The sequence below is a fragment of the Chiloscyllium plagiosum genome, chromosome 28 (genome assembly GCF_004010195.1).
Source record: "Chiloscyllium plagiosum isolate BGI_BamShark_2017 chromosome 28, ASM401019v2, whole genome shotgun sequence".
NCBI lineage: Eukaryota > Metazoa > Chordata > Chondrichthyes > Orectolobiformes > Hemiscylliidae > Chiloscyllium > Chiloscyllium plagiosum.
In genome coordinates, this window is record NC_057737.1 from 30698376 (window position 1) to 30720949 (window position 22574).

The 22574-nt window shown below is 40.3% G+C and overlaps 1 protein-coding gene across 3 annotated transcripts in view; it reads left to right on the forward strand.

Moving 5' to 3' along the window:
- galnt17 (polypeptide N-acetylgalactosaminyltransferase 17) overlaps nt 1-22574 on the forward strand; it is a 409761-nt gene that overhangs the window by 342436 nt on the left and 44751 nt on the right. For all 3 annotated transcript variants that reach the window (XM_043718609.1, XM_043718607.1, XM_043718608.1), the window contains 2 exons: nt 17186-17371; nt 21255-21392. In XM_043718609.1, coding sequence (XP_043574544.1) covers nt 17186-17371; nt 21255-21392 — 324 coding nt within the window. The remainder of the gene's footprint in view (nt 1-17185; nt 17372-21254; nt 21393-22574) is intronic.

Genomic DNA, 22574 nt, shown 5'->3' on the forward strand with positions numbered 1-22574 from the left:
CAAACTTTCCTCATTCCTGAAGAAGGGCTTATGCCCAAAAAGTCGATTCTCCTGTTCCCTGGATGCCGCCTGACCTGCTGCGCTTTTCCAGCAACACATTTTCAGCTCTGATCTCCAGCATCTGCAGACCTCACTTTCTCCTCATACAGGTTTTGACAAAGGATCATTGAACTCAAAAAACATGAACTCTTTTTTTCTCTCTGCAGATACTGCCAGACTTGATGAGTTTCTCCAACATTTCCTGTTTTGTGTCAGATTTAAAACATCTGCAGTTCTTTATTTTTATTCATATGATTTATTTTCTATTTTAGTCATTGATTCATGTTATAATGAGATAGTGGCAGTAGTACACTTCCAAATATGCTGAGTAGTCATTGCAAATATTACCAAAGTAATTTCTTGTCCCCTCATCTACTTGAGGAAATGTCAATAAAATTAAGTTGTTGAACTGTTCAGCTGAATGTCTATGTCTGCTTACAGGTTGAGGCAAGTTTTCTTTAATCAAACTTCATGTGATTTTCATAGAACCATAGAATCCCTGTAGTGTGGAAACACGCCATTCAGCTCATTGGGCTTCTACCACCCTTTGATCCTACCCTATTCTTATAGCCCCGCGTTTCCTGTGGCTAATCTACCATCTTTGGACAGTGAGGGGGAAACCGGAGGACCTGGAGGAAACCCGTGCAGAGAATGTGTAAACTCCATCAAGACAGTCCCCAAAGGTGGAATTGAACCTTGGTCCCTAGCACAGTCTCAGCATTGGCTCCCAATCATTAACCTACCATCAAATAATAACTATTGGTCTGAGCAGTCATGTCGGGAGGCTGTGCCCTCATTGAAATGTTAGACAACTATTCACAATAAGTGATTACCTACGTAAAGTTGAGGAATGCGGTGAGAATGGAATTATTTGATATCTTATGTCAAGCATTGCTATTGAGTGTTCAGCAACAAAATACCTGAGAATTAATATTTTGCCTTTTGTAGCTACCAGAACTGATTTTCTTGTTTTGAGAAGAGATTTTCAGTGAAAATGTTCTCCCTTACAAGTTGTTATATCTTTTTTGCCATTATTTCTCGTTATCCCTTTATGTTTTCTCCTGACCCCACCACCACCACCTATTAGATTACAGTCTGGGGTGACTCATTATCTTTTTTTTAGCTCTATAAATGCTACTCATTATGTATAATTCTGTGATCTTCAGACACAAATTGTCAATACGCTATCTTTTAAAATTGCTCCAGCCATTTGAGAAAGGCACGCAGAAATGGTTACTTTCTTGGAGTGAATTTCTTGCCATAGATACGGTTTTGTTTGATTGTTCAGTGTTTGATTAACTGTTGGCTGCTCACTGTGCTGTGTGCTGCTAGTTAACCCTGTGGACGCATTTACAGAGAAACCATTTAATAACCAATAAACATGACAGAGCTTGAGTGGAAACATTTTAAAAATATCGTCATAGACCTTCTGTTTGTACACAGAACCTGATGAGACTGTCATGTCTGCCTATCTCAGAGCTAAAAACACAGACTAAAAAGATTCTATTTGCTGCCTGGCTCCAGGAACTTCTTAATACACCTCCACAATGGTTTCCCAGTCCTGTGTATTTCTAGAAAATCATGGAGCATTTTTTTTTAAGAGCAACCCAATGGGCATTTTATGCATTGTCTTATACATTCTTACCAACCATGAAATTGTGCATAAGGAGAATGTATTTGTGTAATAAAAACAAAAGATAATGAATGTGGAATAGAACTGAAGGAAAGAGTTGCTAGGGATTCACTGATGGGGAACAGATAAAGCAGAAAGAAACAAAGAGACAACAGAAATGAGAGACAGAGAAAGTCATGATGTGTAGCAGAAAGATTGAAGAGAGATGCTGCCAGAAAATAAGAGATAATGGTGTTTGTGCCCAATGGCCAGGCGTAAGTGTTACAACCAGAAATTCATTCCTTTAATGTCTATTTTACATCTAAAATACTGCACTGAATTATTATTACTTGTAAAGAAAAACAAGTACAGCTATTAAAGGAGAAAATGAGTGATAAAACATTTCTGATTCCTTGAAGGTATTTTCCCACATTGATGAAAGCAAACATATCAAAGAAAATGTTGAAATCGGAAACTAGTCAGGAAAACAATCAGTTATTCATAGGCAATTCTGATCAAGTGCTAAGGCACTTCAAACATTGAACTATAATTCCAAATATTTCACACAGAATATTAGCAACCCTACTTTTCAAGTGTGGAATTAATTGCATTTAAGTGCATGTCTTGGGAGCTATTGCATTGTATAGTTATTGCTGGATGATATGATTGTGCACAGATGCAGTCAGATATAATTTCATTGCCTTCTTCATTATCAATCATTGTGCCAATGGAAACCACAATGTTTCAATTACTTTGTTATTCTTTCCCTGCAACATTTTATGAAATGAGGTAGTTACATTAACTTCGGTAATGGATCATTTGAAAAAACGAGCAAACCAACTTCTACTTGACCAGAAATGATCAGATCTTGTGCAGAAGTCACAATGTAGATGTGGTAAAGAGTCATTCCATCCAGTCTAAGACCCCGCTGGTGACAGATGCAAGATAATAGGAATGTTTAATGCATTGTTTATTTTTATTTTGTACAATGGAAGACAAGGCAAAAACATAATTCTACTTAAAGCAGACAAATCTCCATGAGGTGGTAATTATCATCTAAGAGGATTGAAAAAAAAAGGTAAGGAAATTTAGGTCCATTAGGCATAAATTTTTGGTGTTTTAAGAAATTAAGAATTATGTCTTTTGGATTTAAAAATGTAAACACCACTCCAACATTTGAAAAGGGAGGGAAGGAGACAAGATTATTCACACCAATTAGTTAATGGAAATTCATTGTCATGATAGAGGAATGAATCTTAGCCCCAGAAAATGGACAACTTGAATTCCAAGTAAATTAAAGTTAAATTTAACGCACTTTGAACCTGACTCCAAAACACCATCAACATTTGGGCTTACCAGAGGCCGGGCTAAGGATAGGACTCAGGTCCCCCTCCAAGCAATGGGCTGGCAACTTTAATACTTTCACAAAGTTGGCATCTAGACTTCTGTGATTCCCACATGAAATGTTTGTGTTGGACAAGAAATGCTGGCCGAACCACAAACACTCACTTCCCATGAAAGATTTTTAATAAACCTATTCAACCCCTTGGACATATTCAGGTCCAATTGCTTAGTCAGTTTGAAAAGTACAAAGTGATCAGAGAGTTGATATGGGTTGGGAAGGTTAGACATGATTAATTGCACTGTACATTTTGAACAGGTTGCATGATGGATGGGGAGTGCCACTGACCAAATTTGTTGAAGTTCTGTGCAACAAGTGGTGTAGGACCCCAAATGAAATCAATCTCCTACTTATTTTACGCAGGACCATTGTTAACCCACTTCATGATTTGCTTGAAGATCATGTTAAGTTGGCTTCTGTTATATTTCTGGTTCCCATTAAGTTTGGAACAATCATGATTTAGACCCATAATGCTAGAGCTTTATCGTGAGCATGTCTTATTGCTTTTTGTGTGGCTGGTGGACTGATGCATTGTTACCACTTGACTACCATAAATGTAACAGCCTGGATATACATTCCCCTAGCAATGAATTCCTACCTATTTACAGATAATTGATCAATAGAATAGCCCCAAGCATAATTGGACTTGAGTTTTGTAAACTATTCTAAGGTGCAGAGTTGATGTCAAGAATCAAGACTACAGCAAAACAAAAATCTTGCCACATCTCTGATCCTACCCTGTTTTTAAGACAAAAAGAGTACAAATACTTGTGTGTCTTTCTTCTTCTCTCAGAGGGTTGAGTGTCTTTGGAACTCCTTGTCCCAGAGAGCTGTGAGGGCAATTCAGCATGGCCAATTCACCCAACCTGCCCATCTTTGGACTTTGGGAGGAAACCGGAGCACCCAGAGGAAACCCACACAGACACAAGGAGAATGCATAAACTCCACGCAGACAGTCGTCCAAGGCTGGATTCAAACTCAGGTCCCTGGCGCTGCGAGGCAGCAGTGCTAACCACTGAGCTACCAAGCCACCCGTTGGCCACAGCAATGTAGTTCCAAATACTGATCCATGCTCTAAGTTCATCATTCTTATTCCTGACACTCCATGCATTGAGGTAGTCACACTTTAAACCATCACTTTGCCCGATCAGCTGTGCATCCTTCCTGACAGATTCTCTGCATTCTATTTCTGCCCATTCAATAACTACCCTCTCCTCCGATCTGCAGTTCTGGTTCCCATCCCCCTGCTAAACTACTTTAAACCACCCGAAGTGGTCTCACAAATCTCCCACTCAGGACACTGGTGTCCCTCCTGTTTAAGTGCAACCCGTCCTTCATGTACAGGTCCCACCTTCCCCAAAAGATACCCCAATGATTGACGTATCTGAAGCCCGCCCTCCTGCACCAGCCATTAGCCATGTGTTTAGCTGCACCCCCCCCCACCACCATTCCACGCCTCACTAGTACATGGCACCAGTAGTAATCCTCAGATCATTACACTGCTAGTCTTGCTTTTTAGCTTCCAACCTAATTCAGGCTAAGTGCCTGACTGACCTTAGTCAACCTAGCTGGGACTTGAATAGGAAGGTCCCCTTTGACTTTCACAGTTTCTTGAAGCACATGTAGGATTTTTACTGAGTAAACTATTAACATATGTCACAACTGTGGATTTGACACAGATTGATGAAACGTCTATACTGTCTGATTGATAGATTGACTGTTCAGTGCTCCCACCATCTTAAGCTGCTTATGTCTGTCTGTGCTGAAAAGCAGTGCAAGCCACAGGGGCTGGCAGTCTGTAAGTGAGCACTAACGATGGTGTGCAATATGAAAGCAATAGGAGCCACACAGACCCTGGCATCTCATAAATCAGTGCTGAAGCTGGTGAGTATGCACTCAGAAAGAAATGTGTGGAATATAGAGGCTGGCAGTTTCCAAGGAAGTGATAAAGTGAGAGTGTGGTTAAAAAAAAGGCTAAGATCCAGAAATATATCCTGTGCAAATGTATAAGGTATGTTTAGGTGTGTGTCCATGCGTGCAATATTAGGGGTTTAATGAGATGTAACAACAGAAATAGGGTAGTTGCTGCACAATGGTGAAATTCTGAAATCACTGGTTAAGCCTTGAGGGGGAAAGTGGGAAAAAAAATGTTGACATCAAGAATCAGATTTCTCGCCATTACTCATGACAGACCAGCGAGGGAGAAAATCTTCCCCATGTTTTTTAAAGACAATGCAAAGAGCCCTCTGTAGTGATTGTAATGAGTTCAGCCAGATGGACCTCAGATGATGGGTTCCCTGACTGGGGCTGTTAATCATGTCTATATCTGTCAGCCAGAGCTCCCTGATTAGACAGGAGATTCAGGGGTTCTGCTCACTGAGAGAGCTGGCTCTCAGGAAGCTGGATCAACGTCAAGTACTATGCATATGTAAATAAGGAGAGTGACTTGGTGATGGGATACCAGCCTCTGTGGAGTTATTTCACTTTCCTCTTGAGTGTTATCTTTGGGCATACCTCTTTGATCCATTTCACTGGATTCTAATGAAAACTTTTGCTGCTGAAGTGACTGCTGAGAGAGATTGTGGATTAAGTTCTCCACAGAGCTCATTATCTGATGGGAATGATGCAAGTAGAAAGCATTTCAATATTTATTTTCCTTTAGTGCAATTTAGGCTGACCCACGTATATCAAATTAGGACCAGTTACAAAAGACAAGAATTGGGAGCAATCGTGGCAAATTTATTTGCCTCCAGCTGTTTTGTGTAAGGGAAAATTTAGGTTTTGTTAACAAAACAACAGCCTTAATTTTTAAAGAAATACAGGAATCTTACTTGTTATGCTCCAACCACTGTGTGTTATTGAATTATTTAACATGAAACATTGGTTGCACGTTGCTGAGTTAAATGCATTCTTTCCCAATTGTCTGATTAAAGTGATGAGAATTCCTAGAAGCATGGCATTCCAATCAGAACACAACAAACACATTGACTTGGATCCCATTTACCAATCCCTGAGAAAAAGAACAGGAAATGACATCACCATAGGAATTGATGTCACCACCGGAAATGACATCATCAACCCTAGGAAACTCAAACATATAAGTAGAAAGTGGGCTACACCACCAATGCTTCTTTCAGAGGCTCACTGAAGATGTTACCTAGTGTGGTTACAAAACATCTGAAAACAAACCTTCCAGCTCAGCAAGCAAACCTACATCCATAAAGTGACAAGAGCCCACAGAGAACTCCAAGTGAGATGTTGTCCTGCTGTCACAGTGCAAAGTAGAAGCTTGATGGCATGGATTAAGTAAGGGAGGAGCAGCCCATTTCCCTCCTTCTGGACAATCATGAATATGATCTGTAAGATCAGCTTTGCAGCAAGAAATTATGATTTTACATGAGGGACATCAGAAAGCTGCAGTGATACCAATTTCTGTGTTTTTCTTTTATTAAGCATCGTCACTTTGTACTGCTGTGATGAATAAATCGATAACCCCATGTAATCATTTACACCGTTCTACAATTAACTCCTGTTTACCACAGGCTATGTATCAGTGGTCCAGTTGTTTTGAAGATCAGATGCTAAGGGTGAAACCTATAGGTGCCTGAGCGATGTTGGCTATGGTGAGATTTGTAGCACTATTGCAGGAGACATCTGGCGAGGCCTTACTCAACACCGGGAGCTACTTGCTCCATCTTTAAAGCATTTATGAATCAGTCAGGCTAGTTTCTCACAAGGCAGCGACAAGTTATCAATTAAGGGGGATTATAGCTTTTTAAATACCTTATTAACCCCACAATTCACCTCATTAATATTCAGATGCCTACCTAACCAAAAGCACTGAACATGTTTGATGTCACAAATTCTCAACATGGTAATCAACCCCAGGTACCTGCCAACTCGAGCTCACCACTGGCTCCAAAATACTACCATGATGGTCACCACGTACTAACATCGCAGGTCTTACATAATGGGTACCAAACAAACCCCATTTTAATGGATGTTAGCCTCTGACATGTGCTAGTCTCTAAGAACCCTCACATTTCTGATCCACTTAGATTCATAGTGACATAGAGGTTTACAGCAAGGAAACAGGCCCTTTGGCCCAACTTGTCCATGCCACCCAGTTTTCACAATTAAGCCAGTCCCATTTGCCTGTATTTGGTTCATATCCCTCTCGATCTATTCCATCCATGTATCTGTCTTAATGTTTCTTAAATGATAAATTGTACTCCTCTCCAACACCATCTTTGGCAGCCATTCCAGACACTCACTATCCTCTCTGGTGAAAAAAATGCCCCTCTGGACCCTTTTGTTTCTCTCCCCTCTCACATTAAACCTATGCTGTCCTGTTTTAGATTTTTCTACCAAGGGGAAAAGCTGTCAGCTATCTACCTTATCTATGACTCTTATGATTATATAGTCATCTATAAGATCACCCCCCAGATTCCTACAATCCAGGGAAAAACGTCTCAGCCTATCCAACTCCTTTATAACTCAAGCCTTCCAGTCAGGTAGCACCTCAGTAAACCTTTTCTGCACTCTTTCTAGTTTAATAATATCCTTTCTTTAGTAGAGTGACCAGAAATACATGCAGTAATCTGAATGTTGTGACACTAACATCTTGAACAGCCGTACTAAGATGTCCCCACTCCTATACTCAATGCTTTGACTGACAAAAGCAAGAATGCTGTAAGCCTTCTTCACCATCCTATCTACGCATGACTCCACTTTCACGGAACTATGAATCTGTATCCCTACATCCCTTTGCTCTATAATATTCCCCAAGGCCCTCCCATTGACTATGTAAGTTCTGTCCTGGTTTGAGCTACTAAATAGCAACACCTAGTATTTACCTAAATTAAACTCCATCTGCAGCCCACTGGCACAGTTGATCAAGATCTCACTGTTTTCCAAGTTAACCTTCTTCACTATCCACGATACCACCAATCTTGGTGTCAGTCGCAAACTATAAACCATACCTCCTAAATTCTCATTTATATAAATGCTGAACAACAGTGGACCCAACACCGATCCCTATGGCACACTGCTGGTCGCAGGCCTCCAGTCTGAAAAATAACCCTCTGCCACCCTGTCTTCTGCTGTCAAGCTAATTTTGTGTCCAATTGGCTAGTCTACCTGGATACCTTGAAATTTGACCTTATTCAACAAGCTACCATGTTATACATTGTCAAAGACCTTGATAAAGTCCATGTAGACAACATCTACCACAATGCCCCATCTACTTTCTTGGTCATCCCTTCAAAACCTCAATCAAATGCACAAGACATGATTTCCCACGTGCAAAGCCATACTGACTAACCCAAAGGTGACTGTGCCTCTTCAAATGTCTGTAGATCCTGTCTCTCAGACTCACTGGTTTTCCCAGGCAGTTCCCTGCAGCCTTTCTTTAAAAATGGCACATTTGCCACTCTCCCATCTTCAGGCAGTTTGCCCATGGCTGTCAATGATATAATGGTGACAGTGTTCATTGGTTAGCACTGTTGCCTCACAGCACTTTGTGTTCAATTCCAGCCTGTCTGTGCTATGATGATGCTGCTCCTTTAACAAGGTTATTTTATTCTTGACTTTTTTCCCGAGAGACATCATAAAAGACACAGATTCTGAAAAGTCTAAGTTTAAAGCGTTTTAGGGCCAATTTGATTATAGCTAACAGAGACTGCATCTGGCAAAAGGCTTTTGAGATTTTAGAAAAACACACTTGTACTATGAAAGGGGAAGGCCAGTTCTCCCAGCTCAGCTTTTCTCCGGTTTGTTTTGTTTTTGGCAATCTAACTATTCACTGAAAGCACTCAGGCAAGAAACAGCTACATGGAAGAGGGTGTTCCATGTTGCCATCTCTCTCTCTCGCTCGCTCTCTCTCTCTCTCTCTCTCTCTCTCCTGTAAGACCCTACGTTTGATTTTACCTTTTGCACTAAGGAGTGGTTATGGGGATTATTGCAAGTATTTGGAACAACATCATTAAGTTGGGATAATCAGTTGAGTTTTTGGATAGTTTAAGTTATTCAGTGTTCTGTCCTCTTTTGTTTGTGTTTCATTCAGTAATCTTGGAAACAAATTCTGTTTGGTTTGAAACTAAGTGTTTTGACTAGCTGCATCCTTCCTGGAATATCCGTGTTAAAACAACCAAAGGTAGGGGGTTGGCTACTTTCTCGAAATGTTTTGAGGGGGTTTGGCCTGATCCATAACATGTGTGAAGTTTGAACATTCTCTGCGTGTCTGTGTGGGTTTTCTCCGGGTGCTCCCATTTCCTCCCACAGTCCAAAGATGTGCAGGTTTGGTGGATTTGCCATGCTAGATTGTCCATAATGTCCAGGCATGTGCAGGTTAGGTGGACCAGCCATGGGAAATGCAGGGTTACAGGGATTGGGGAAGGGATGGGTCTGGTTAGGGTTGGAATGCTCTTCAGAGGGTTGGTAAGGACTTGATGGGCCAAATGACCTGCTTCCACACTGTAGGGGTTCTAGGACTCTCTGATCAATATCTCTACCACGAGCCCTCCCTAACCCTTCACAAAGTGCTGGATACACTTGATCAGGTCTTGGGGATTCATCTGCCTTAATGCATTCTAAGACTCTCAGCATCTCCTCTTCTATAATGTGTACTCTCTTCAAGACATCACTGTTTAATTCCCCAATTTCCCTATAATCCATGCCTTTCTCAATGGTAAATCCTGACAAGAAATATTCATTTAGGATCTCACCCATCCCTTGTGGCTCCACACATAGAAAACGTTGTTGCTTTTTAAGAGACCCTGTCCTCTCTAGTTACTCTTTTGCCCTTCATGTACTTGCAAAATCTCTTTGGATTCTCCTTTACCTTACCTGTCAAAGCCATCTTGTATCCACTTTTAGCCCACCCGAGTTTTCTATTAAGTGTACTCGACACCCTCTAGACTCAAGGAATTCACTTGAGCCCAGCTGCCTATATAGGTCATATTGCCTCCTCCTTTTTCTTGAGCAGGGCCTCAATAACACTAGTCATCAAGGGTTCCTATTTCTGCCAGCCTTACCTTTTACACAATGGTTGTGCATTTTAATAGAGTCCCTTAGGGCACAATGGCACTTATTGTAAAGCTGCTACTGGGTCGCTGTGCACTCAGCGATACATATCCAACTCAGGGGTTTAACAGGCTGCATCTCCAGTAGCACTGAACCAATACTCAGAGCCTATCTGAACACTTACACAATCCCTGTTTTGCATTGCCTTACTTATTTGTACTTTGCCCCCTCAGCCAGTGGTCCCTGGTTCACATTATTTCTGCCTTGGAAATGTGTTGCTGGAAAAGCACAGCAGGTCAGGCAGCATCTAGGGAACAGGAGAATCAACGTTTCGGGCATTAGCCCTTCTTCAGGAAGGGCCAGCAACACATTTCCATCTCTGATCTCCAGCATCTGCAGACCTCACTTTCTCCTCAATTATTTCTGCCTTGCCTCACCATTTAGCAGGCTCAAAGTTAGAAAGCTGGTCATGGTTGCCAACAGGCCTCTGTCAAGTCAGGTGAGATACCTTTTAGTTAGGAGGTCCTAGCACAGTCAGGCATGGGCATCCTCTGATACCAGTCTGGGGCTTGGACGAGATCAGTCAGTTGCTCAGGGTCGTCTAGATAATTTCCACACAAGGGATGGGGAGTCGAATATCAAGCAGCAAACCCTTTCTAGGACTCTTTCTGCCCTATTATGGGCTGCTTTCCTTCTGGAATGAGAACTAGGTGTTACAGGAGATGAATATTGGGGCGGGGGCAAGCACAGTGATTAATGTTGGTGCAGGTGGGGAAATATCCTTAATAAATGGGTAGGCGACCCAGAGGTTGTGTGGGGTTAGTGCTGGTAGGGGTTAGAGTGGGAAGATGTTACAATAGTAGAATAATAGAGACTGTGCCTTAAAAGGAGATAGATAAAAGGAGTAGACGTAGCATGAGTGTGAGGTATCGGAGAGAAGGTGGTGGCACCTAATGCTGGCAGAGCGGCTAAGGTCATTGACCTTCTTCCTGAATTGCTGAGCACTCCTTGAGATGGCTGAGGCCAAACTGATCAGGTTGGCAAACCTAGACCAAGCTGGGTCATTAAGCATAAGTAAGGAGATATATAGGTTCTTGACTGTTAAGGGGTTCAAAGGTTACAGGGAGAAAGCAGGAGAAGGGAAATGAGAAACATATCAGCCATGATTGAATGGCAGAGCAGAACCAATGGACCAAATGGCCTACTTTCTGCTCCTATATCTTATGGTCTTATATTCAAGGCTGATGTGAACAGATTTTTAATCAAGATAGGGGGTTAATGGGAAATTAATGAGGAAAAAGCAGGAAAATGGAATTAAGGATTATCAGAACAGCCATGATCTCATTGAATTGTGGAGTATCCTTAATGGCCTGAATAACCTACCTCTACACCCACGTATTTCCCTTCCTATTCCTAAGTGTGAAATGAAATTGAGCTGACTCTGGGAATACCAAAGTCCAAGATGGTTACTCAAGTTTATTTCTTGCCTCAGCATCAAAATATGGTGAGTTCCAGCTTCACTGTATCTTTACTGTAGAATGATATTTATGTCTAAAGACCATATCTTTGTCATTTTTCAATTTTTTTGATTGTGGAAAGGGAAAAGAATTGTTGCACTTATTTTTGAAAGCTAGTTACCAAAACTCATTGTAAGTGACATTTATTCTGCAGCTTTTTTAAGCAGAAGGGAATGTTGGTTGCAAACAGCCTAGCACCAGGAGTTGTGGGCAATGTGAGATGCAGCTAGCAGCAAGTAACCGACTGGCTTCTGAAGTTGTGACCAGCCGAGGATGATAAAGGTCATCTGCCTGCCAACAACTATATTGATGGCTCTCGGTTAGCCAAACAGCTTGTGAGTGTGAATGATATAGTCAGAAGCCTTTAGACCTCTCGAAGGAGAGGTGGTATCTCTCAGTAACCAGATGAAGTCTGAAGCAAGCCAATGTTCTTCCCCCACCAGTTGCTGTAAGCGGTTTCTTTCAACCAATAAATCAGAGACTTTATAATTTGTAAACCAATCACTCTCTGCCTCCTGCAAGAAACTGAAAAGTATCTGGAGAAGGATTGAAGAACAGCAGTCCTGACAAATAAATGGATCATGTCAGTGATCCCTATGGACAGCAACCATCAAACTGCCTTCCCAGTTTTTCCCTTCACCCATAATGTAAATGTTTGTCTGTAGGTGGAGTTCAATAAGAGGATTAAGATTTAAATCAGTACAATTATGTGTTATCACCTCATAGTTATTCACTTATAACTAGAATTTATTTATTTGTAATAAATAGTCATTCTTGTTCAATACGGAAGCATAGTCCATGGTTTCTATCTGCATGGATAGAAACAGACAGGTAGATTGGAGAATTTCTGCATACCTTGTTAAAACCTTTAATTTTTGCGATGACTCCATGGATAATGGGATTTGATTTCCAGATCATTACCTCAGTGTGTCATGACAAGTGGGATGCTGCATTGTTGGAGGCAGAATCTTATTGGTTGTGACATTATATTAAAGCCTTGTCTTAAATTTCAGGTGACCATAGGTGATGTCTTGGATCTTCATTGAAGAGGGAGTTCTTCCAGTGTTCCCACCAATAATTCTCCCTCAGTTATTAATAAATTCACTACAATTTCATCTCATTGCTGTTTGAGAGACCTTGCTGTGACCTTGGTTTCTGTGTTTACCTAAAAACAATATCAATAACTGCACATCATTGTGAAGAAGGTCCTGATTATTTTGGAAATAAGGAAGTTGCAGATGGATATAGATGGGTTGATAAAATATGTGAAAATGTGAAATTGTTTGCTGTTGCATGAAAAATAAAAATGCAGAATATTACTCAAACAGAGCGTGACTGCAGAAAACCAAATTGCATAAGTCGCCAACAGCTAACATGCAGTTACAGCAAATAATTTTAAGGACAATGGCATGCTGTCTTTTATTTCAAGAATTGAACAGAAATAAGAATGTACCCTTGAATTATAGAAGGTATTGATGAGACTATACCTTGGCCTCCTTATTTAAAAAAGGATGTAAACGTAATAGAGGAGGTGGGTGATAGTTTTTCTAGATACCTGGTATAATTGGGTTGTCTTATGAAGAGAGGTTGGTCAGACTGGGCCAGAGTTTAGCAGAGTGAGGGATGGCTTTATTGAAGTGTACAAGATCCGGAATGATGTTGACAAGGTGTAAGTAGAAAGGATCTTTCCTCTTGTGACTCAGCCCAGAACCAGGGGACATTTGTATACATTTAGGGTCACCCTTTTAGGGGTGAGGAGTATTTTTCCTCCAAGGGTTGTGCAATTTTGGATCTTTCTGCCTTAGAAGGTAAGTCATTGATTACTTTTAAGACAGAACCAGGTATATTCTTCTTAAGTAAAGAAATCACCAGCTATCAGAACATGGATACAGATCATGCATGATCTTATTGAATATCAGGATGGGTTTGAGGAGCCAAATGGCCAACTTTTACTCCTAATATGTATGTTCATATATTATTTTGGCAAGAGCAAAGCATTCATATTATTTTTATTTGTGTTCTATGTATGTTTGGATCACTTGTGAGGATTGACTGGAATGATTTTCCACTTTCAGGATTTGGTGACAGTATCCGATACTCCAGAAACAGGTTTAGTGGGCAAAATGCATTAAAATGCGCTCATACTCTTTCTTAAAGCATTGTACGATCCATAATCAGGGAGCCATGCGTGACCTAATTCTGCTTTACATCTTCACAACCTAACATTGGGGCGGCACGGTGGCACAGTGGTTAGCACTGCTGCCTCACAGCACCAGAGACCCGGGTTCAATTCCTGACTCAGGCGACTGACTGTGTGGAGTTTGCACATTCTCCCCGTGTTGGCGTGGGTTTCCTCCGGGTGCTCCGGTTTCCTCCCACAGTCCAAAGATGTGCAGGTCAGGTGAATTGGCCATGCTGAATTGCCCGTAGTGTTAGGTAAAGGGGTAAATGTAGGGGAATGGGTGGGTTGCGCTTCAGCGGGTCGGTGTGGACTGGTTGGGCCGAAGGGCCTGTTTCCACACTGTAAGTAATCTAATCTAAACATGAGTCACCAAAGGCAGGAATGTTCTATTTTCTCCTGATCATACCACCTTACTTTGAACAATCAGATAACCAGCTGAGATATCAAGATTACAACAGTTTCCTTCCTTAATTCAATAATCACAACCAACTTATGTTGTGATGAGAAATAGTACAGTTGCTGGAATAATTGAAAGAAGATTGAAGTTCTTAAGAAAACTGCTCAGTATCAGCAACATCAGTACTTTTCAGGCACATCCCTTTCCCAGTGATGGGTCATCCTGGACTGTTTTTTTTTTGGCAAACCTCCAGAGAAAAGATAAATCTTGTCCTTGACCAGGTAGAAATTCTGCACATCATTTAGGTACATTTTTAGGTTTGGAGGGATGTAGACAACATTACCAATATTTAATGCATGGTCTATCTCTAGTTATTCTGAAAAGCTGAACGTTGGTCTTCTCTTTGAACTGCCATAGTCATTGCAATGATGCCTCTGTTAGATAGGGGACTTCAGAATGTTGATCCAGCAGCAATAATGCAACAGCTATGTTATAGCAGAGTTAATTTCCAATTGCAAAGCATAATGAAGTCAGCTATAAAGTACTTGTTATGATTGTTAATCTTTATAGTAGTTTACTATGATATGAATTGTGATGGAAGAGCATCATGATGAAAATTTCATTGGGAGATAGCAACGTTTTCTATTAGGAACTATCGACCTCATTTAATGACCAAAGTTAGAAGTGACCCACTCAATTATAACAATTGACTCTGCCACAAATGGGGGCTTGTGAACATGTTGAACATATAGACATCCCAGTGTACAATAGAGAACTAAGGACATAATGAAGTAGGAGAAAGTGAGGACTGCAGATGCTGGAGATCAGTCAAAAGTGTGGCGCTGGAAAAGCACAGCAGGTTAAGCAGCATCCAAGGAGCAGGAGAATCGCTGTTTTGGGCATAAGCCCTTCATCATCTCAGCACCACACTCTCAATTCAAGACATAATGAACACAATTTATCCTCCTCCAAAAAAATCTAATGCTCACTCTTAAGATGTCACTAGGTGTGGTTTTTCTTTGCTTCTCACACAACTGATACCATAAAAATGTTTTCATACCTTGCTGGTGATTCTTTCCGAGTGGTTTTGGGTTTAGCAGGAAAGATGAATGCTTCATACTCACATTTGTTGAAGGAACATAGGAACAGGAGGAGGCCATTTTCCCCTTCCTGTCTATTCCACCAATCCATGATATCATGGCTGATCTGTGGCCTAATTCCATGTATCTGCCTGTGCCCTAATATTTTTATAATACAGAAATTCAATATCATTTTAAAAATTAATAATTGCTCTAGCATCAATGCCATTTGAGGAACATACTAAGCTCTTAACACCTTTTGAAATTGTCAACAGAAAATAGAAATTTCTAAGTTAATTGCTGAAAGGCCTGGCTCTAATGTTTTGGATGATGTCCCAAATACAGATTCACCAACTGACTGAAATATTTCTCTCTATCTACCTCTACTGTTGTGTTGTGTTCAAATCTGACCTTAACCTTCCAAGCCAAGAAACCGTAGCCCTAAGCTGTGTAAGGCCTTTTGCAATTTAACTCAATGATGCATGTTCGGTGTACTCAATCCTGAGCCAAAATATCCTTCTCCAATAGTTTCTAAACTGAACACAGCCCACCATCACCACCCCCATGTGTGATCAGACTGTGGCTTTCTGTGTCTGAAATATAACTTCACTGAGTCTCGTGGCTTTTCTGTTTACATTTTGTGCTTGTTTGTGACACTCTGATGACCAGTTTTTGTCGATCTCTAAGTCTCATGTAACCTCAACTGATTCTTGCATTTCCCCATTTAACAATGTACCCTGATCGCTTTAAAGTGGATAATCTCACACTTGTCTATCTTGAAATCCATTGGCTTCAGCTTTCATTCAGTCTTTTAGTATCTTGTTTTCTTTGTTTGATCCTATCTGTGCAGTGCCAACTATATGTGCTATCAGTAAATGTGCATATTTATTGACTTTTGATTCTATCACCTGAGTCACTAATGAACACAGTGAAGAGTTGAGGGTGCAAACACAGATTCTATAGGACACAATTAATCAATTAATATTCTGTATTGCCTGGTTTGTCCCTAGTCCCAGTCTCCTGTCTGTAGTGTCTGGTGTCTGTTCTGTATTCACTGTGTGATTAGTTCACCCTGTGACTAAAAGAAAAATGAAACTGAGACAAGCAGAGAGCATAAAGTGGGCACTTTAGAGTAGGGCAAGTAAAACATTTATCACACACATAACCTGGTAGGTCATCTCTGCACATCTCCCAGGCCTAAAACACAACATTTCCTCTCAACAAATTTAAGCCAGGTCAATCATTGTAACTCTAATGTCTAATTTAACTGTCATGGGAGATTCCTCAGTTTCCAAGCTTGAAGAGTGTGCAGAGTGAATTGAAGCAGGTAAAGATCAGATGATCACTGCCTCTTTTGTATCAGGGCAGGGGGAGACCACGACTGCTGAGTGCCCAAATGTCCACATAGGATCTGAAGGGAGCTGTTGCTTCTTCAGGTTCTATTAAGGATTTTTTTTTCACTTCATGCTTACATTCCTGTTAGTGATCTATTTGAGTTTGAGAGAAAAGTGGAACTGACTTCTGAACTCATGCCACAGTCAAATATCTTATGGATAAAAACTCCATGGAATGCTAATTTGCACTAATACAGGAACCTCCTGCCAGAGACCAGTAGATGCATCAGCCCCTCTGTCAAAACCAAAGGTTGTACAATCAGACAGCAACAAAAAGCAAGTGGAGTCACCCCATTTTACCAGCTTGACTGGTCCATTTCCAACTCAGAGGGGGAGGGGGAGGCGGAGGCGGAGGGGGGAGCTTTCAAAATCTCTTCACTGTCTAGACATCAGTCTCAGAATGGTAATTTTCATGTCATGAGCTTCCCTAATACATTTGAAATGATATACTTTATCTTCAATAATTTCCAGAAAATCCTTTGTAATATCTGCAAGGAATGGTTGGTGTATATTTCAGACTCACCTTATTTAATATTTCAGGTCTGGCTATGTGGTGGAAGTATGGAAGTGCTACCATGTTCTAGGGTGGCTCACATAGAACGCATGAAGAAACCATACAACAATGATATTGGATTCTACACAAAGAGGAATTCACTCCGAGTGGCTGAAGTATGGATGGATGATTACAAGTCCCATGTTTATATTGCATGGAATATCCCCATGCATGTAAGTGATTGCTATAAAATAGGATGCAGGAATGATTGTAATGTTAAGTGTGAATTATCTTAAGGTCAGATCTTTGGGCTATGGTTGACTTTGAGTATGTTTTGAAAGGCTGCAACATATTAAAAGGATTCTGACCCCAACTGAGGAGAGGAAAGTCATTCAAAATGATTAAAATTGACTTTAGTGCTGAATTATTCTTGTCTTTGAAGTGGAGTGCAAGGGTTTTGTTTCATTATAGACAGAGTTCATTTGTATTCATGATTTTTCAAGGATTGTATAGTTGTAAGCAGTTTTTAATTAAATTTTGACATACAGCCATGCATTGTTCCCTACAAATGCATTAATATGTTATAATATTGAACATTGATTTTGTGTGTTGTACATTAAACTGAATCACCATTTGCCATCTCAGGTGGGCGTAATTGATCCCATAACACTGTTTGAAGAAGACTAGGGGATGTGACGGCGCCTCAGCTTTCTGCCATCAATGCTAATGACTTGGATAAAGAATTAGAAAGTTGTGTAAGTTAGGAGCAGTAGGTTGTATAACAGAGCAGGAAATTGCCACGGAATATATGCAAAGCAGATACGGTTCAGTGTAGAAATAAGTAAGGTCATCCATTTTGACTGAGAAAAACAAATCAGAATATATTTAACAATGCAAGACCAGGTGCTGCAAAGCAACAAAGGGTTTTAGGTGTCTCTGTATGCAAATCACCAACTAGTGCATAGTTGCAAAATGCAATCAAAATGATTCATGGAATATTGACATTGACTTTAAGGAGATTGGAATAGGAAGAGGTGGAAGTGATGTTTCAGTTGTGTAAATCTGTGATCAGACCCTAAATGGATGTCTGTTATCAGTTGTTATTACTGAAATCACAAAGGCAATGCTAGAAATGTGCAAGAGTTTGGCCAGACCCTGTGAAGAGGGACTCTGTCTATCTGAAACCACTGGAATCACTATTTCCTTAACCCATGTCCACCCTGACATCATACGCTCACCACTGGCTCTCCTGGGTTGCAATCTGCAAAGAACTAAATGCCACTAAAAGTAGGCACATAAAATATCACTGTAATCCACTTAAATTGGGTACAGTAAATATCCGTCTTTGGATGCCCTCCATCCGCCAGTATTGAACCTGCAGATCCCACTCCGTCTCCTGGCATGGAGCCCAGGTGCAGAGAGAGGAACTGAGTTAATGCCTCAAAACATTAAGATTCCTCTCCACCCAGCCAATAGAAATAGCAATTTGGAGAAGACTTCCTCCAAAGGGCTGCAGATGCTGGACCAGTTGATATTTTCAAGACTTCTGGTATAAGGATTACCAAGAAGCATGTGGCAAACATGGAGTAAATGGAATTGAGCTGCAGATCAGGCATTATTTAATTGAATGATGAACCAAGCTTGAGGAAGTGAAAGTCATTCTCCTATGTCCATGTTTCCAAGCCCATCACTGAATACATTTTACGATATATATTTATTAAAATGTTGATTTTCGATATTACTGCTGCTAGCGGCATATGTCATAAGTGGGTTTTTTTCTTTTTAATGGCTTCCTTTTTCCCATTCCTGTTTTTGTCTTGTCAAGCTGTGAGGACAGCACAACATCTGGCAATGCCATCAGCACTGTATGAACAAAGCCTAACATATGGCATCCCCACTGACTTATTTCCCAATATCTGAAAGTGGGATACAGTATTTGCCTCTTGCTTTCTCTATGTTCGTAAAGCTCTGGATAAGTCTTTCAAATAGTGAGCAGAATTGCAGTGAGATATTTGCATATTATTCTTCAGCCATCCCTTTTAAAAATATCAACATTTACCCAGAAGGTCTAGAGAACTGCCTCATTATCTGAGCCCAGGAGCGTCGATTTCGCTGCTCCTTGGATGCTGTCTGAACTGCTGTGCTCTTCCAGCACCACTAATCCAGAACCAATGTGTATCCAGCCAGGTTTCAGCAGCATGAGTATCCAGTATAAAAAGCTCTCTGACGTTTTGTATTAATATGAAGTGATACAAATGTTGCACAGAAATCTTTGGGTGCAACTGTTGAAAGCATAGTGCTTTCATTTGACCATCTCCGCTGCTAGCCAACAATGATCGTGATTGGACAGTGAATGTGCCTCCTGCCATTCTAAACATCTGGAGTTGAGAGAACAGCATATAAATCAATCCTGGTCACCTCAGCACAAGCCCCGAGTCTGTAGAAACTCATTATTTTGTAGAAGTCATGTCAAAACCTGTGCCAAGAAATGTAATGTGCAAGTCACACCTGCTGGCACAGCTCTTGGCACTTCAGCTCTGATAGGTGTTCTCCAGCGAGGATCTAACTTTCATCAGCTCACTTTCTTGTCAACTCAGTTTAATTTAACACCAGCCTCAATGAATAGATGCTCTCAAAGCATCATGGCTGAACTTTAACCAAAATGTGGATAGTTTGAGCAAGCTGTGGCCTCAGAGGTATCCCACTCATTTCCAAGATGGCACCACCCAGCTGTTGGGTCCCAGGCAAGGAGGGATAAGCTAGTGGCTTGGAATAAAAGTAGCAAACTTCCAGGAAAAATCAAGGAGAACAAAGACTTTATCAGGCTAGAATAACAAGATGTGGTTTAACCTACAAAAAAATGTAAACTAACACAGATCCTCATTAATACATCAGTTACTGACTTATGAAAGGTTACACTGATCTGGCGGTAGAATTTATACAGAAGACAAATACACACAACATATATTATAACTGTATCTGCTATGTACAACTGTTCACAAAAGCAATATTTTTACCAATGTCGGTTTCAGAAATTTGAAGCACAAAGGGACTTAGGAGTCTTATTTCAGGATTCTTTTAAGGTTAGCATGCAGTTAAGTAGACAAATGCAATGTTAACATTCAATTCAAGGGGACTAAAACACGAGGGCAGCTGAAGCTATGTAAGGTTCAGGTTAGACCACATTTGGAACATTGTGAGCAGTTTTGGACTCCATTTCTAAGGAAGAATGCACTGATCTTGGAGGGATTCAGAGTAGGTACAAGAATCATCCTGGGGATGAGGAGCTGGTCATTATGAGGAGCATTTGAGGTCTCTGGGTCTGTACTCAGTGGAGTTTAGAAGGGTGAGGCGTGATCTCATTCAGACTTACAGAACACTGAGAGGCCTGGATAGAGTGGATGTGGAGAAGATGTTTCTACTTGTAGGAGAGACTAGGACAGGAGGGCACAGATCAGAGTGAACTGAGAGGAGGTGGAATTTCTTCAGACAGTTCTGAATCTGAGGAACTCATTACTGCAGAGAGCTGTGAAGACTAAGTCATTGAGTGTATTTAAGACAGAGATAGATAGTTTCTTAATCAGTACGGAAATCAAAGGATACAGAAGAATGAGGTTGGGAAATATATTGACTGTGATACCTGAACCTCAAAGTTTTATAATTTGATGAGTTATCCTTAATATCACATATTCTATTTTACTCACCATATAAATTATACTACTTTGTAGCAGCAAATTTGTAATAACATTTTTATAAAACTTAGAATAGCAATTGAAAACTATTTTTAAAAACTTGCAACGATACTCATGTAGAAGATTACACTTAACCAGTTATGGCAAACCAATGTGAGCAAGTACCCTTCATCTGGATGTTAATTCTGTAATTTGTATAAAACAGTGAGATGTGAACTCCAATATATTTTTAAAGTTGAATATGTATTGAAAATGTAACCAACAGTTTTCTGTAAGCAGCATTCACTAATTAACTAGTTGGGATGCTGCAGGTTTATGAATAAAGGATGCGGTTTGTTTGGTACATATTCTCTTTATTGGACATAGAAGTTTGACTTTTCAGAGAGAACAAATGCAATTTCTAAAGCTATTTTTATTCTTCCAGAATCCAGGGATCGATATTGGTGACATTTCGGAAAGAGTAGCATTGAGAAAGAACCTTAAATGTAAGAATTTCCAGTGGTATCTGGACAATGTATACCCAGAGATGAGAAGATATAACAACACAGTGGCCTATGGCGAGGTAATAACTTGATAAAATGAATTTATTTTTGTGTGCAAAGAGACAGGTGTCTTCTCCAGTGCTCCACCTTTCATTATTCATCAGGCTCACCCCATCCACCCAAAATGGTGTCAGGAGAGAGGGGAACAAACAAAAAAATCATCACCAATCTTTCAAAATCCACGTGAGAACAGGAGGCAAAAAACCTACCGTAATAGTAACCTGAATTTCTTGTCTCTCTGCTCAATTGTTTTCTGTAGCTTGCTCCATTCCAAATTCCCTTGTTTAATTTCAACTCAACAAAATATTTATTTTATTGTTTGTCCTTTCCAACTATTGGCTTCTGATTTAAATAAATGCAAATGTGCTTTTCAGTAGATGAAGCTTAGTTTTAGTAAGGAAGAGCAAAGTGTGTCAGCACAGGCTTAAAGGCCGAAAGGGCCAGTTCCTGTGGTGTATTGTTCTTTGTTCTCTGTTCTTGCAACATTTTTTGTTTGTGGCTTTTAGTCCAGTCTTTTTGTACACTACCTCTTATTGGTAAGTAAGTGAGAGCTTGTACATCATCGTTTTATTGAAAAAGAGTGTTGTTAGGACCAGGAATAACAAGCCAAACCAAATCAGCCTCACTATCACTGGATTCATAACAAAATTAAATATTCAATGACTTCAAAATTTGCCCAATGTTTCTCACTAGACTCTACAAATAACAGATCTTGGACACTAAATTCATAACTTAAGAAATTAACAACTTGTGACTAATAATGTAACTTTAGCGGGATAAAACTAAACAATAAATTAACCTTGGTAGTATCTGTGATTTATACTAATCTTCTTTATCATAACTGCACTTACACACAGACAGATTGTCCGACAGACAGAGTTAGGGGCTAAATTGAATAGAGAAATAAAGGAATCATAATTTGCCAGTTCAATTAAACAGTTTCAAATGCTGGGTGCCAAGCCTTTGTGCAATCCTTAGATAATGAGTTGTTCATAAGCATTAGTGTATATCTAATTTTGAACTCACTGATGTGTTCAATTTCAGTAGGCTTGAATAATCACTTTCTCGATCAATGGTGCTGGAAGAGCACAGCAATTCAGGCAGCATCGAGGAGCTTCAGCAAAATCGACATTTCGGGCAAAAGCCCTTCATCAGGAATAAAGGCAAAGAGCCTGAAGCGTGGAGAGATAAGCTAGGGGAGG